This window comes from Barbus barbus (genome assembly GCF_936440315.1).
Source record: "Barbus barbus genome assembly, chromosome: 41".
Taxonomy (NCBI): domain Eukaryota; kingdom Metazoa; phylum Chordata; class Actinopteri; order Cypriniformes; family Cyprinidae; genus Barbus; species Barbus barbus.
The window spans coordinates 12,068,678-12,083,269 of NC_136719.1; the positions used below are offsets into that span (position 1 = coordinate 12,068,678).

Consider the following 14,592-nt stretch of genomic DNA (forward strand, 5'->3'; position numbering starts at 1 on the left):
GAGTTCTTTATAATATAAAATTATAATATTTATAATATAGTTATAATTTATATTTATAGTTATATTTATTTATTTATTGTTATATTAGACCAGCTCTGTGTCGTAAATCTACCTAAATTCTAAATATATATATATATATATATATATATATATATATATATATATATATATATATAAAGAGTTCATTTGCAAAAAGAGATAAATCCGTGTTTAACAATTTTCAAATATCATGTTTTTTTCATTGTGCATTCCAATTAAATTCAATCAAACTGCAGTTGGCTTATTTTGATTAGGTTAAAAAATAACAAAAAATACAGCTAACTAACACAATAAAACCCCAAAAACATGATAACATAATAAAAACATGATAAAAAACAACAACAAAAAAACATATTCTTCATATATATTATAATATTAATATTATAATATAATATTATTTAAAATTATATTATATATATATTTAAACACACACACACACACACACACACACACACACACACATAACTATATATATATATATATATATATATATATATATATATATATATATATATATATATATAATATAATTACACGCAATTTCTTTTACAACATAAAATGATTTATATTTAAATTAAAAAAACTAAAAAAACTATATATTTAAGAAAATAAATATATTTTTTCTCTATCTATCTATCTATCTATCTATCTATCTATCTATCTATCTATCTATCTATCTATCTATCTATCTATCTATCTATCTATCTATCTATCTATCTATCTATATATGTGTGTGTGTGTGTGTGTGTGTATGTATAAATTATAATAGAATAATAAAATAACACTTATTGTTAATATTTATTTGTTAATTTATTGTTATATTATGCCAGCTCTGTACTTTACATCTCTGTGATGTTTCTACATTCAAAATACAGTATATATATATATATATCATTATAATATTATTTAATTATTACACAAATAGTTTTTTATGCTTTTTTATAATAAATTCAAATGATAATATAAATAATAAAATAATAGTTATTTTTAATATTTATTTACAAAATAATATTTATTCACTTTGTTATATTAGGCCAGCTCAGTGCTGTACATCCCCATACCGCTTTATGTATATAATTAGATGTCATTACAGCTAAAAAAGGGACAAACCAAATACTAAGATATAATGATATTCATGTTAATCTTTCAATTCAACGCTGATAATATAAAATGTAATACTTTTGTGTAATAAATAATGTAACTAATACTTGTAATAAACGTTTCTGACCAAACTGTACAGGTTCTTCCAAATTCATAAAACATTTTAAAACATAAAACTGAATTGTAAGAACTTCCTCCAGCTCTCTGCGTGTCTCTCACACACTTACCCGCCAGCCTCTGCAGTTTATCCTGGGCATCCTTTAGCAGCTCCTTGGCTTCTTCTCTCAGGTGCTCTGCTTTCTGCTTGGCCTCCTGCATTATTTTCGCCTTGTTGTCCATCAGACCCTGAACAGTACGGTACTTATCAGACAGCTCGCCGTCCAGGATCTAAAACAGACAATAAAGTCACTAAATTCTGGTCAACACAACACTCAGTGACACGCAAATGACTGCCACACACCTCTTTAGCTTCATTGGCCTTGTCCCGGGCCATAGTGGCTGTCTCCTCTGCCCGGGCTGCACCCAGGCTGTTGTTGGCACGTTTGGTTTTTAAAGCCTCTATTTGGCGTCCCAGATCTCCCAGTCTGTCCATAGCATCATTAAGATCTCTCTCACGCGCTGTGGTCTCTGACTGGATCTTTAGAAGGATTGTAAGAAAACCAATCAATTTAGGAGCATACAAAATTCCAAGTTATTCCTAATTACATTAGTTTTACCTGTGCTAGTCGGTTCTGAGTCAAGCCGATGTCATTTCTAGCTTTCTGAATGACGTTTTCTGCAGCTGCCTGAGCCCTGCCGGCATCGTTCAGGGCCTTTTTCACACTCTCAGCTGTGCTCTTCACTCCCTCTGCCTTATTCCTAGAGTGAAAGAACAGATTTGCATTTACATTTAAAAAGTGATGTACAAAAACAGTGCAAAATACCAGATGTGCAGATAGTCACCTGGCTTTCTTGGCATCCAGCAGCAGCTGTTCTGCTTTGCGGACGTCATTCTGGGTCTGTTCCAAAATGGCGTCCACATTGGACAGGCTTTTGACACGGTCTTTAATCTCATCTGCGAGGTGTCGAATCTGCCTGGGAGAAGCTGGGATTGACAGCTCCAGCACCCGATTGGCCACCGTCTCAATGCTGTCAGGATCTGCCCCCTCCTCTGCAAATATACAACATGACATGTAAATGAGCTCAAAAGAATTCAAAGTATCGTAAATTAAAATGAAAAAATAAACAAATGAGAGAGGGAATATAATATATGAAATGTTACTGAAATGTTTGAAAATCAGATTATTGATGTATGTTTTGAAAATTTGGTAATTTAGTACAAGAGTAGTGTTTTATATATTTTATTTTCTTAATTCTTTAGCTCAATTTAATTCTTTTAATATAAATGTAATATAATATAATAATATTTCTTAAATTTTTTAATTAGTATGTAAAATTCAGCAGTCCTTTAGGATAATTTGTAAACAGTGGTGAAATCAGAAATGGAAAAAAAATTAGAGCGAATATGTGACCATGGAGCACAAAACCAGTCTTAAGTCGCTGGGGTATATTTGTAGCAATAGCCAAAAATACATTGAAATTATCAATTTTTCTTTTATGCCAAAAATCATTAGGATATTAAGTAAAGATCATGTTCCATGAAGAGATTTAGTAAATTTCCTACCATAAATATATTAAAACTTAATTTTTGATTGGTAATATGCATTGCTAAGAACTTCATTTGGACAACTTTAAAGGCTATTTTCTCAGTATTTTGATATTTTTGCACCCTCAGATTCCAGATTTTCAAATAGTTGTATATCGGCCAAACATTGTCCTATCCTAATAAACCATAAATCAATGGGATGCTTATTTATTCAGCTTTCAGATGATGTATAAATCTATCAATTTTGAAAAATTTACCCTTATGACTGGTTTTGTGGTCCAGGGTCACATATATGATTTTTTTTAAATAAATTTTAAAGGTATACTATAAAGTGTAAACTAGGTATAAGATGCAGAGAATAATGTCAGGTTTATGTATTTTATTTTCTTATTCCTGTATTTCATTTTTATTCTCTTAATAAAATATATAATATAATATAATATAATGCAACAATGGTTTGCAGAAAAAAATGAAAATAAAAATGTTTACAAAATTTTGAATTGTATAATATAATTAAAACTCACGCATGAGGAATTCACGAATTTGTTTGATGAGGTCCCTCAGGTCGTTGTTAGAATGATCCACCTTATTTTTGGTATCACTAGCTTTTTCCAAAGCTGCCTGGGCTTTATCCTTAGCTTCCTGAGCCTTGGTCTTAGCATCTGCCACCTTAATAAGACCGTCAAGACAATATAAGATTTGGAGAAAAGACTGAACACTTTCTGGAGAATGTGAAGTAATTAAAGGAATTGACAGCTCTGATCAGGCTCTGAAAATGCTCTGATCATGCAAGTCATTGGTCACAATAATTAAAGTGTGTCTCTACCTGCTTAAAAAGCTCCTCCACTACTCCCATAGCTTTATCCAACTCTTTTTCTGCATGCTTGGATCTACTCAGGGCATTGTTGGCCACTGCAACGGCTCCATTGCAATTCAGACCACCACAGTGGCGTTTGCCTTCATCATCACGACATCCAGCACCGCCACAAGGACTGTCCACACATGGAGCGTCACCCGGTGCTCCACATACCTACAAAAAGAATAAAACAACAGCTTTAAAGTAAAATTAAATAAAATATTATTTCAAATAATATATATTAAACAATTTATAATATTTTTTATATTATAAAAAACAATGATTTTCTATTTTAAATACATTCCCTTAAATAATACTTTTAAATTGGTTACAAATTCTTGTAACTGTTATATTTTTATATTTTTTGAGACATTTGTTGTTATTTGTGTTTTATCCAGCTTACCTTTTCATTGAGTTTCTTTATGTCCAAATTCTGAGCTTTAGCATTTAAATCTGTGAGCGTACGTTTGTTGGCAGCATTTTTGCGGTTAAAATCATCTCTCTTTTGGCCAATCAGTCGCTCTGTTTTCTTGCGGGTGTCTGCCGATTGGCTCACTGTGCTGGGAATGTCAGTGGTAGATCTGTTGGCGCGGTGCTCTGCATCACGTGACTTGTTGTACGAGGCCCGGATGCTGTCATATGCACCTGAGGAAAAATAGCACGTTAAATAGCATGTTTTCCTAGTTTGATCAATCAAATTAGATTAGGATTATTCTCTGGGAGTTAATAATAAATAAATGCCACTTGTTTCGAGATTTTGCATATAATGGGGGAGGTGCAAGTGCATTTTAGCTATAGTAATACAGAATCAGTGACTAACCCAAGAAGTTGGAGTTCTTGAGGATGTCAAGCTGACGGTTAAGCTGATCTGAGTTCAGGTTGAGTTCTTTTGCTTTTCTCTCCAGGGTACTTAATGCATTACTGGCTTCATAGTTGCTGTCCTGCACAGCGGTCAGGTCTCCCTCCAGCTGGTTCAGTGTGTCTGTGGTCTCACCAATCTGAGCTCTGACAGACAGAAAGACTGCTGACGAACTGACCAAACTCATCTCCAACAAGGGTGTAAAAAGTGAGAACAAAAATGTGAGAAAAATGGTAAAATCTGTAATTATACACACGTGGTCAGAATTGTTGATACCCTTGGTAAATATGATCAAATAAGGCTTTGAAAATAAATCTGCATTTTTAATCCTTTTGATCTATTATTTTTTAAAAATCACAAAAATCTAACCTTTCATTGGAGAGTAACAATTTGAAATGGGGGGAAATATCATTATGAAATAAAAGTTTTTCTCTAATAGACATTGGACACAATTAACGGTACCCTTTTATTAAATACTTTTTGAAACTTCCATCTGCCAAAATAGTATAGGAGTTTTCAGCTATAATGCCTGATAAGGTTAGAGAACACCTGACAAGAGATCAGAGACCATTCCTTCATCCAGAATCACTCCAGATCCTTCAGATTCCCAGCTCCATGTTGGTGCTTCTCCTCTTCAGTTCATCCCACTCATTTTCTACAGGGTTCAGGTCAAAGGACTGGAATGGCCAAAGCAGAAGCTTGGTTTTGTGCCCAGTGACCCATTTTTGTGTTGTTTTTAAGGTTTGTTTTTGGATTATTGTCCAGTTGGAAGATCCAAACATGGCCCATTATAAGATTTCTAACAGAGTCACTCCCTTGTTGATTTTTTATCTGTTGGTATTTGATAGAATCAAAGATGCCATGTATCTAAACAAGATGTCCAGGGCCTCCCGCAGAAATTTAGGCCCACAACATTAAAAATACAGCAGTATATTTCATTGTACACATTATACTTTTTATCCCTGTTTACCAAATCCTTCTTGAGTGTTTGCTTCTAAAAAGCAAATTTTTTAGTTTCATCTGACCATAGAAGCCAGTGCCATTTGAAGTCCCAGTCATGTCTGACAACTGAATATGATGGAAATTGTTTTTTGGTGAAAGCATTTTCTTTTCTTGATTTTTTTTCTTGAAGCCTTCCCAAACAACATGTGGTGATGTAGGTGCTGTTTGATAATTTGTTAAAAGGTTTTCTGACCCCGAAAATTTTCTGCAGTTCTCCAGCTGTGATCCTTGAAGAGTCTTTGGCCACTGAAACTCTCATCCTCACCGTGCATTAGGACGATATACAGTGCCTTGCGAAAGTATTCATACCCTTTAATTTTTTTCACGTTTTATGTTGCTGCCTTATGTTAAACTGCTTTAAATTCCTTTTTTTCCACATCAATCTACACTACATACACTATAATGGTAAAGCAAAAAAAAAAAATTGGAAATCTTTGCAAATTTATTAAAAATAAAAAACTTAAATGATTCCATTGCATAAGTACTCATACCCTTATCTGGGACAGTTGGAATTTAGCTCATCATTCATATTGCTTGTAGGTGTTACTAGACTTTGAGTGAAGGTAACCTGTGGCAAATTCAATAGAATGGATATGATTTGGAAAGGCACACACGTCTTAATAAAAGGTCCAACAGCTGATAATGCATATCAGAGCAAAAACCAAGCCCTGGGGTCAAAATAACAGTCTGTAGAGCTCAGAAACAGGTTTGCATCAAGCCACACATCTGGGGCAGAGTTCAGAAAAAAATCCTGCTTCATTCAAGGGTCACAGAAGCATGTAGTCTCTGTTACCCTTAATAGAAGAAGTTTGAAACAACCAGGATTTTTCTTAGAGCTGGCCTCCTGGCCAAACTGAGCAATTGATGGAGAAGGGCTTTGGTTGGAGTGGTGACGAAGAACCTGATGGTCACTCTAGTTGAGCTCCATGATCATATGTGGAGATAGGAGAAACCTACAGAAGGACAAACATCACTGCAACACTCCAACGATCTGGGCTTTATGGCGGTGTGGCCAAACTCAATCCTCTCCTCAGTGAAGACAAAAGAAAACACACTTGGAATTTACAAAAAAGCACCTAAAGGACCCTCACACTGTGAGAAACAAGATTCTCTGGTCTGATGAACCTCAATTCTAAGCATCATGTTTGAAGGGAGCCAGCTCTGCTCATCACCTGCAGAATACCATCCCAAAAGTAAAGTGTGCTGGTAGCAGCCTCATGCTGTGGGGCTGTTTTTCAGCGGCAGGGACTGAGGGACTCATCAGAATAGAAGAAAAGCTCAATGTATCAAAATATTGAGATGAGACAGCCTTAATGAAAACCCAGTCCAGAGCATTCAGAACCTCAGCCGGGCAGAAGGTTTACCTTCCTAAGCACACAGCAAGAGTGGCTTATACACAACTCTGTGAATGTCTCTGAGTGGCCCAGCCACAGCCTGGACTTGAACCCAAGCAAACATTTCTGGAGAAACCTGAAAATGTGCGTCAGCCCCCATCCAACCTGAAAGAGCTTGAGAGGTGAAGAGGTAAGGAGACAAATGGCAGATAATTGCCAAATGTTGATGAGCAAAGCTTGTCGCATCAAACAAAAAAGACTTAAGTTAAGAGTTAAGAGTTAAGGGTATGAATTGTGATTCAATTCTGTGATTCAATTCTGTGACAAGTTGTGACAATTCTGTTTTTGCTTTGTCAATATGGTGTATGGAGTGTAGATTGATGTGGGGGGAAAAAGTAATTTAAAGCAGTTTAACATAAGGCAACAACATAACAAAATGTGAAAAAAATGAAGGGGTATGAATACATTCCCAAGGCACTGTAGACACACGTCCTCTTCCAGGCAGATTCATAACATTTTCTGTTGATTGGAAATTCTTATTGCCCTGATTGAGAATTTTCACTGCTCTAGCTCTTTTCTTAAAGCCACTTTCTAATTTGTGAAGCTCAGTTATCTTTTGCTACACATCAGAAATATATTCTTTGGTTTTTCTCATTGTGATGGGTGATTAATTTGGAATTTGGCATTTGTTTTCCCTTTGCATTTGCATTTATATTTCTGTGAAACAGGAAGCCATGGCTGGATAATTTCATGTTCATAATCACGCTGGAGTGCTCAAAATTGTGAATATGAATGGGAATATATTTCAGATATATTTTCCTCATAAGAATTTCTAGAGGTACCAGTAATTGTGTCCAATAGGTAAATTTGTTCTCATTTACAAGTATTTAACAAATTAATTACTTAATGTTTAAAATAAAAAAAATTCTTAGCTATTAAAAATTAAATTTTCTAATTAATCAAATTTGTTAAATTGTATCAATGCAATCTAATTATAGAAATTACTGTAATTTTGTTGCAAAAACTGTATTAAAGGTTCGAGTAAAATTTACTTAATCTTAGTAATAAAAGTATGAAAAGCATTTTTTTTTGCAAATTTTCAATGTATTTCAATAGTACCCATATACAGGTACATCTAAAAAAAAATTAGAATATCGTGAAAAACATTTTTTGTAACTTATTACAGCTCATGAAAGTCAAAATCCAGTATGTCAATATATTAGAATATTTATATCTGAGTTTCATTAAACGACCATCTCTACAGTATAAATTCAGGGTATCTCTTGTTCTTTGAAACCATAATAATGGGGAAGACTGCTGACTTGGCAATGGTCCAGAAGACAATCATTGGCACCCTCCACAAAGAGGGTAAGTCACAGAGGGTCATTACTGAAAGGTGTGGCTGTTCACAGAGTGCTTTATCAAAGCATATTAAATTCAAAGTTGACTGGAAGGAAGAAATTGGGTAGGAAAAGGTACACAAGCAACAGGGATGACCGCAAGCTTGAGAATACTGTCAAGCAAAGCTGATTCAAACACTTGGGAGAGTTTCACAAGGAGTGGATTGAAGCTGGAGTCAGTGCATCAAGAGTCACCAGCTCAGACATCTTCAGTCTTCATATCACTTCTGAATCAGAAACAACGTCTGAAGTATCTTACCTGGTCTAAGGAGAAAAAGAACTGGACTGTTGCTCAGTTGTCCAAAGTCCTCTTTTCAGATAAATGTAAATTTTGCGTTTCATTTGGAAATCAATGTCTGGAGTCTGGAGGAACACTGGACAGGCACAGAATCCAAGCTGCTCAAGGTCCAGTTTGAAGTTTCCACAGTCAGGGATGATTTGGGGTGCCGTGACGTCTGCTGGTGTTGGTCCATTGTGTTTTATCAAGTCCAGAGTAAATGCAGCCGTCTACCAGGAGATTTTAGAGCACTTTATGCTTCCATCTGCTGACAAGCTTTATGGAGATGCTGATTTCCTTTTCCAGCAGGATTTTAGCACCTGCCTACAGTGCCAAAACCACTTCCAAGTGGTTTGCTGACCATGATATTACGGTGCTTCATTGGCCAGCCAACATGCCTGACCTGAACCCCATATGGAATCTATGGGATATTTTCAAGAGAAAGATGAGAAACAGTCGATCAAACAATCCAGACGAGTTGAAGGCTCAATAGTGCCTCAGCAGAGCCACAGGCTGATCGCTTCAATGCCATTCCTCACTGATTCAAGATTTAAGATTTTTATTTGTCACATACACAATTATACAGAGTATAACCAGCAGTGAAATGTAGGTCAGGTCCGCTCCAAGGACAGTGCAATTATAAAGTATACAAATATTAAGAAAAAGAAAAGTAGAAAAAGATAAAATAAAATAAAAATAAAAGATATAAATATAAATGTGCAGGTCAGTATGTTGTTGACTTAGATAATAATAAGAGGAATGTGCAAAAAGTTGTACAGGGTATGTAAATAGCAGCAATATGAGGTAGAAAAAATTCTACTGATGCTGGAGTTTGTGCTAAAGGAGCCCTGACAAAGTATTGAGTGCATAAATGAACATACTTTAAAGAACTTGAACTTTTCTGCTTTGCAAATCCTTTTTTTGATTGATCTTAGGAGATATTCTAATATTTTGAGTTACTGGATTTTGACTTTCATGAGCTGTAAGCTCTAATCATCAAAATAAAAATAAAAAATCATAAAATCAAAAACTTTTTAAATGTTTTACTTTACATGTAATGAATCTAGAAAATATATGAAAGTTTCACTTTTTTAAATAAATAAAAAAAAAATGCAGTTTTTCACGATATTCTAATTTTGAGATGTACCTGTATAATTCTAAATATAAATGATCAATTCTCAACATAAATTCCCAATAATAATAATTGAGTATGGTAATTAAGTAAAATTACTCAAGTAATTTTTTCCCTAACCTCTAACACTCCCAACTAGTCTTTCAAGCAATATACAAAAATGTAGGGTCAAGTGTACCTGAGATCCTCGATCATGCCCATCAGAGTGGTCACAGCCTCAGCAGTGGCATTGCGGGCATTAACAATGTCCCGCGCCTGTGCCAGCATGTCCTCCAACTCCTTAAATCTTCTCTCAAAGGCTCGAGTCAAGCCAGTGGTCTGAAGCTCCTTTGCTCGATCTGTGAGCACTTTGGTTCTGGTCGCGAGATCCTGAACAATGCGGTCCCAGTCCCCGAAGCACTGGTGGCAAGGTTTGCAATCAGGGAAGGTGCCAGAGAAACCACGGGCACATTGATCACAGCGGACGCCAGAAACACCCTGCTGGCACACACAGTGACCAGTCACACGGTTGCACTGAGATGACTCGATGCCCCGGGGGTCGCAGTCACATGCTGTGGGGAGAGAAGTTACCAAATCAATTGGATTTTGGGAATTATGATTAATTGCGAATCAAAAAAGTGCATCAGCATTGGAGGCGATGATGAACAGTGTTACATTAGCATTACAGATGATATGGACTGCTCTGAAAGTATCATGGTACCTCGGCACAGTAATCTTGGGTCACCCCAGTGGTTCTCCTGGCAGTCTTTACAGGTCTTCCCTCCAAACCCAACACGGCACTGGCACTGACCTGTGAACTATATGAATTTGGGTTTAAAAAGAGGAAAGCAATATTTAAGACTACTGATGAGATTTTGAAACTAGGGAGGAAAGATATATGAATACCATATTGGTTATCAGAGATTTTTATTTTATTTTTTGATATCGGTCAATAATGGATATTTAATTGTTCATACTCTTCTATTTTTACATTTAGGTAATTTTTTCCATCATATTTTCCTCATAAAATTTAATAACACTGTTAAATGTAATCTTTAGTGAATTTCAAAATGAATTATAATTCACTTGTAGCATTTCATTTATTTAAACAAAACAGCATAGCATTTTTAAATCATCCATTTATCAGCCATAACATAAAAATGATAATTGCTCTATATTGTCCAGAATTTTAATATTAGATAAGCCAAGCTTTTTTAAGATTTTCAGTTCCTAAGTCTACTTACTGTATCAACAATCTGTCTTTGTGTAAAATCTAAAATACTGTATTATAAATAAATAAATAAACACTACCATTCAAAAGTTTGTAGTCTGCAAGTTTTTTTTTTTTTGAAAGACGTCTCTTATGCTCATCAAGGATACATTTATTTAATCAAAAAAACAGGAAAAACAGTAACATTGTGAAATATTATTCCAATTTAAAATAATTGTTTTCTATTTTAATATATTTTCAAATGTACTTTATTTCTGTGATGGGAAAGCTGAATTTTCAGTACCATTACTTCAGTCTTCAGTGTCACATGATCCTTCAGAAATCATTTCTTATTGTCTATGTTAAAAAGCAGTTGTGCTGCTTAAGATTTTTGTAGAAGACTTTTTAATGACATTTTCTTTGTTGAAGAGAAAGTTCAAAAGATCAGCATTTATTTAAAATAAAAACCTTTTATAACATTATAAATGTCTTCACTAATGTCACTTTTAATCAGTTTAAACCGTACTGAATTTTTAATTTCTTAAAAAAAAATTTTATTGACCTTATTGACCTCAACATTTTGAATGGTAGTTTATATGTATATATTGAATGTGAGCTGTATTTGTAAGCCAACAGTACCTCGTTACAGGCAGATGTGTAGGCATTGTTGGGGTCACAGCCACAGGGCTCACAGCCTCGACCACTCGCCAGGTTCCAGTAATTGGGAGCACAGTGATCACAGGTTTGTCCGATAACGTGAGGCAGACACTGACACTGTCCTGTGGCACGCTGGCACACGCAGTCATCTCGAGACAGACACTGACTGCGCTCCGTGCCCAATAAGTTGCAAGTGCACTCTGGGTAGGTGAAAGAGTTGATATGTTTTTTATATTAATAGTGCACTATAATGTAGAAAAGCAATGTAAGACCCAGGTAAACTCACTCCGGCAGTTGCGGCGGGAAGCATCTCCATAGTACCCGCCCCTGCACACGCCACAGTCCGGTCCTTCAGTGTTGTACAGGCACTTGAGACACTGGCCAGTACGCTTGTCACATGCCTCAGGATCTGATAGGTCGATGTTGTTACTGCAACGACAAGGTTGGCACCGTCCACCGGGCTTAGAGGTGTCGCCGTAATAACCCGGAGCACATTCGTCACATCGTGGACCTGTTTGAGGGAGAAAGTAGGCGTTTAGTAACATAAAGATAGCATTTGCTAACATTTCATTAAAAATTATGTTTTACTCCCATGTCACAACTAAACAGAGCAAATGACATTATAAAGCATCTGTGAAAACATAGTAAAAGAAAAATGGCTTTAATACATTTGATGGACATTTTTAATACTGAACTGCATTTAATAATATTTTCTTCAAGAGAATAGCATTAAAACTGCCACAGCTGGAAAATCCACAGTCTTCTTCAAATAAAGCACTTCCAGTTTCATGATTATTTTTTTCATAACCTGCACAATTTATTTAATTGGGTTACTGAGTAAAACTTTATAACTACATAATTAATATAACCAATATTAGGTTCACATATCTAATAGAATTAGAACAAAATCATTATTGGTGGCTTAATATTAAAATAACAGCAATATGGGGCGTTTTTAAATATTCAGTTATGACATTTAATGAATTAATTTATTAATGGAAAAAATATTTAAATGAATATTTAAAGGATGCAAGTGCACGCATACAAAATCTTCATGTAAAGCTCTACTAAGAAAACAGTCTAACAATACAAATAACATAACTCACAAATTATGAAAAATGACTCTCTAGAAGATTTCTTGAAAATGTCACATTTTAATCTTAATACCCAATCATAATACACTCAACAGTCTGCGTACTAGTATAATAATCTCCTGAAGAGTGAAGAGGTACAAAGCATAAGAGTGAAAATGACTGTTTTACATGAATAGATCTCACACAATTTTGAAGCTCAGTTATCTTACTTTAGCTGTCATTTTAAATTTGTCAAAACAGGAAGCTTTGATTCACTCTGTTGCAATGTTCATATATCTTTGCAGCCAAGTCCTATATAGAGACAGACGCCTGCTTCTCTGGCTCAAATGCTGGCAATGGAACAGTGATTAGCACTCACTTCTAGTGATAGAAATATAGAGTAGAATAGAATAGAATAGAATAGAGTAGAAAATAATACAATAGAATATAATTTAAATCAGATAGGTTTAAGAGAGAGAACTAAATAGCATTTGAATATCAATTTAAAAACATCAATTACATTAAATGCTATAAAATTAGAAAAATTTGAAAACTAGAACTAATAAAGAATAATAAATATTATTTAGTAAAAGTATTGTAATAAATAGTATAATATAGTATGTAATTGTTTAAAGGGATAGTTCACCCAAAAATGAAAATTCTGTCATTAATAATTCACCCTCATGTCGTTCCAAACCTCTAAGACATTCGTTCATCTTCGGAACACAAATTAAGATATTTTTGATGAAATCCACAGGCTTTCTGACCCTCCACAGACAGCAGCACAACTATCACATTCACCGCCCAGAAACATTGACTATCTTTTTTCTTAGCATTTAAATCTAGATTTATTCACACTGGCCGTTGCTACATCTACGTGAACACACTTGCCTGGAAAAAGTGCAGGGGATGAATTTACGTTTTATTAAAATTGGGGGACAGGTCCCCTGCGTATTTTATACCCATGTCCTTACACCCCTTCTGGGCCATGAACGTGGTAGTTGCATTGCTGTCTATACAGGGTCAGAACGCCCTCGGATTTCATCAAAAATATCTTAATTTGTGTTCTGAAGATGAACGAAGGTCTTACAGGTTTGGAATGACATGGGGGTGAGTAATTAATGACAGAATTTTCATTTTGGGTGAACTATCCCTTTAAGACTCTGCATTTAAATAAACTGGACTTCCCAATGCTTAATATGAGAGAGAGAGAAGACATTTTAAGTTAGCGTTTAATTATTACTATTTAATTTCACTCAGCTTGAAAACTAAATAATAGCTTACTTTTAAAAAACAACTACTAGCTACATTTAGTTCACTCCAACTACACTCCAACACTGCCCAGTCACATACGACTGCACTTGGTGCAGTTTCACAGGGTTCTGCAAATGTACATTCAAGGTGTGAAGTGCATGAGCCATGCGCTAGGGAGGGATAGGACGGGAGGGGTGACGGAGGTTGGGCAGCAGAGGTGGGGTGGGTCTCCATGGTTACTCACGCTTGAGGACTGCCCCTGCAGAGCGCTTTAAAATTCCTGTGTCCAGTTGAGGAGGGGACAGGAGATAACACACATGATCACTGCACTGGCTGATCAGAGTGACAGTGGCCTTTATCTCTGATTATGGCATTTTCTGCATCCTATCCAGATGCACATGGACTCAGGGTGTTAAATGGCACTATAAAGCCCAATTCAAGCACTTTTTAATTTGGGATGTCTACATTCTCCCCTTGCATGTATGCAAAAAATGCAACTGTACATGACCCAGACCTCATCTTAATTTATTTGATTCCATCCATCTGTGGAAGGAAATAAATTCTGTGGTTAAAAATACCTGTGTAACCATGGTTGCAGTTGCAGACCACCTGTTGGTTGCGGTTGTCTTGGTAACAAGAGGCGGCAAAGTGGCGTCCGCTGTTGGGGCCCTCAGGACAGGGGCAGGGCCGACATGGACTCCCTAAACCAAGAGCCGGGTTTCCATAGTAGCCATTAGCACACCTGTGACAAGAGGTATTTATTACATTAGCTCA

The 14,592-nt window shown here is 35.5% G+C and overlaps 2 protein-coding genes across 2 annotated transcripts in view; both read right to left on the reverse strand.

The window, feature by feature from the left end:
• Window positions 1-14,592, reverse strand: part of LOC306861073 (ninjurin-1-like) — a gene marked incomplete at both ends in the record, with an annotated part of 649,099 nt that overhangs the window by 197,527 nt on the left and 436,980 nt on the right. The gene's annotated exons all lie outside the window — the stretch shown is intronic.
• Window positions 1-14,592, reverse strand: part of LOC306860585 (laminin subunit beta-2-like) — a 42,996-nt gene that overhangs the window by 945 nt on the left and 27,459 nt on the right. The window contains exons 21-33 of the mRNA XM_079402350.1: window positions 14,397-14,560; window positions 11,778-12,002; window positions 11,474-11,691; window positions 10,346-10,442; window positions 9,824-10,196; window positions 4,462-4,646; window positions 4,045-4,286; window positions 3,612-3,815; window positions 3,310-3,454; window positions 2,083-2,290; window positions 1,857-1,998; window positions 1,601-1,777; window positions 1,368-1,527 (exon numbers count right to left, since the gene is read on the reverse strand). Coding sequence (XP_079258476.1) covers window positions 1,368-1,527; window positions 1,601-1,777; window positions 1,857-1,998; window positions 2,083-2,290; window positions 3,310-3,454; window positions 3,612-3,815; window positions 4,045-4,286; window positions 4,462-4,646; window positions 9,824-10,196; window positions 10,346-10,442; window positions 11,474-11,691; window positions 11,778-12,002; window positions 14,397-14,560 — 2,540 coding nt within the window. The remainder of the gene's footprint in view (window positions 1-1,367; window positions 1,528-1,600; window positions 1,778-1,856; window positions 1,999-2,082; window positions 2,291-3,309; window positions 3,455-3,611; window positions 3,816-4,044; window positions 4,287-4,461; window positions 4,647-9,823; window positions 10,197-10,345; window positions 10,443-11,473; window positions 11,692-11,777; window positions 12,003-14,396; window positions 14,561-14,592) is intronic.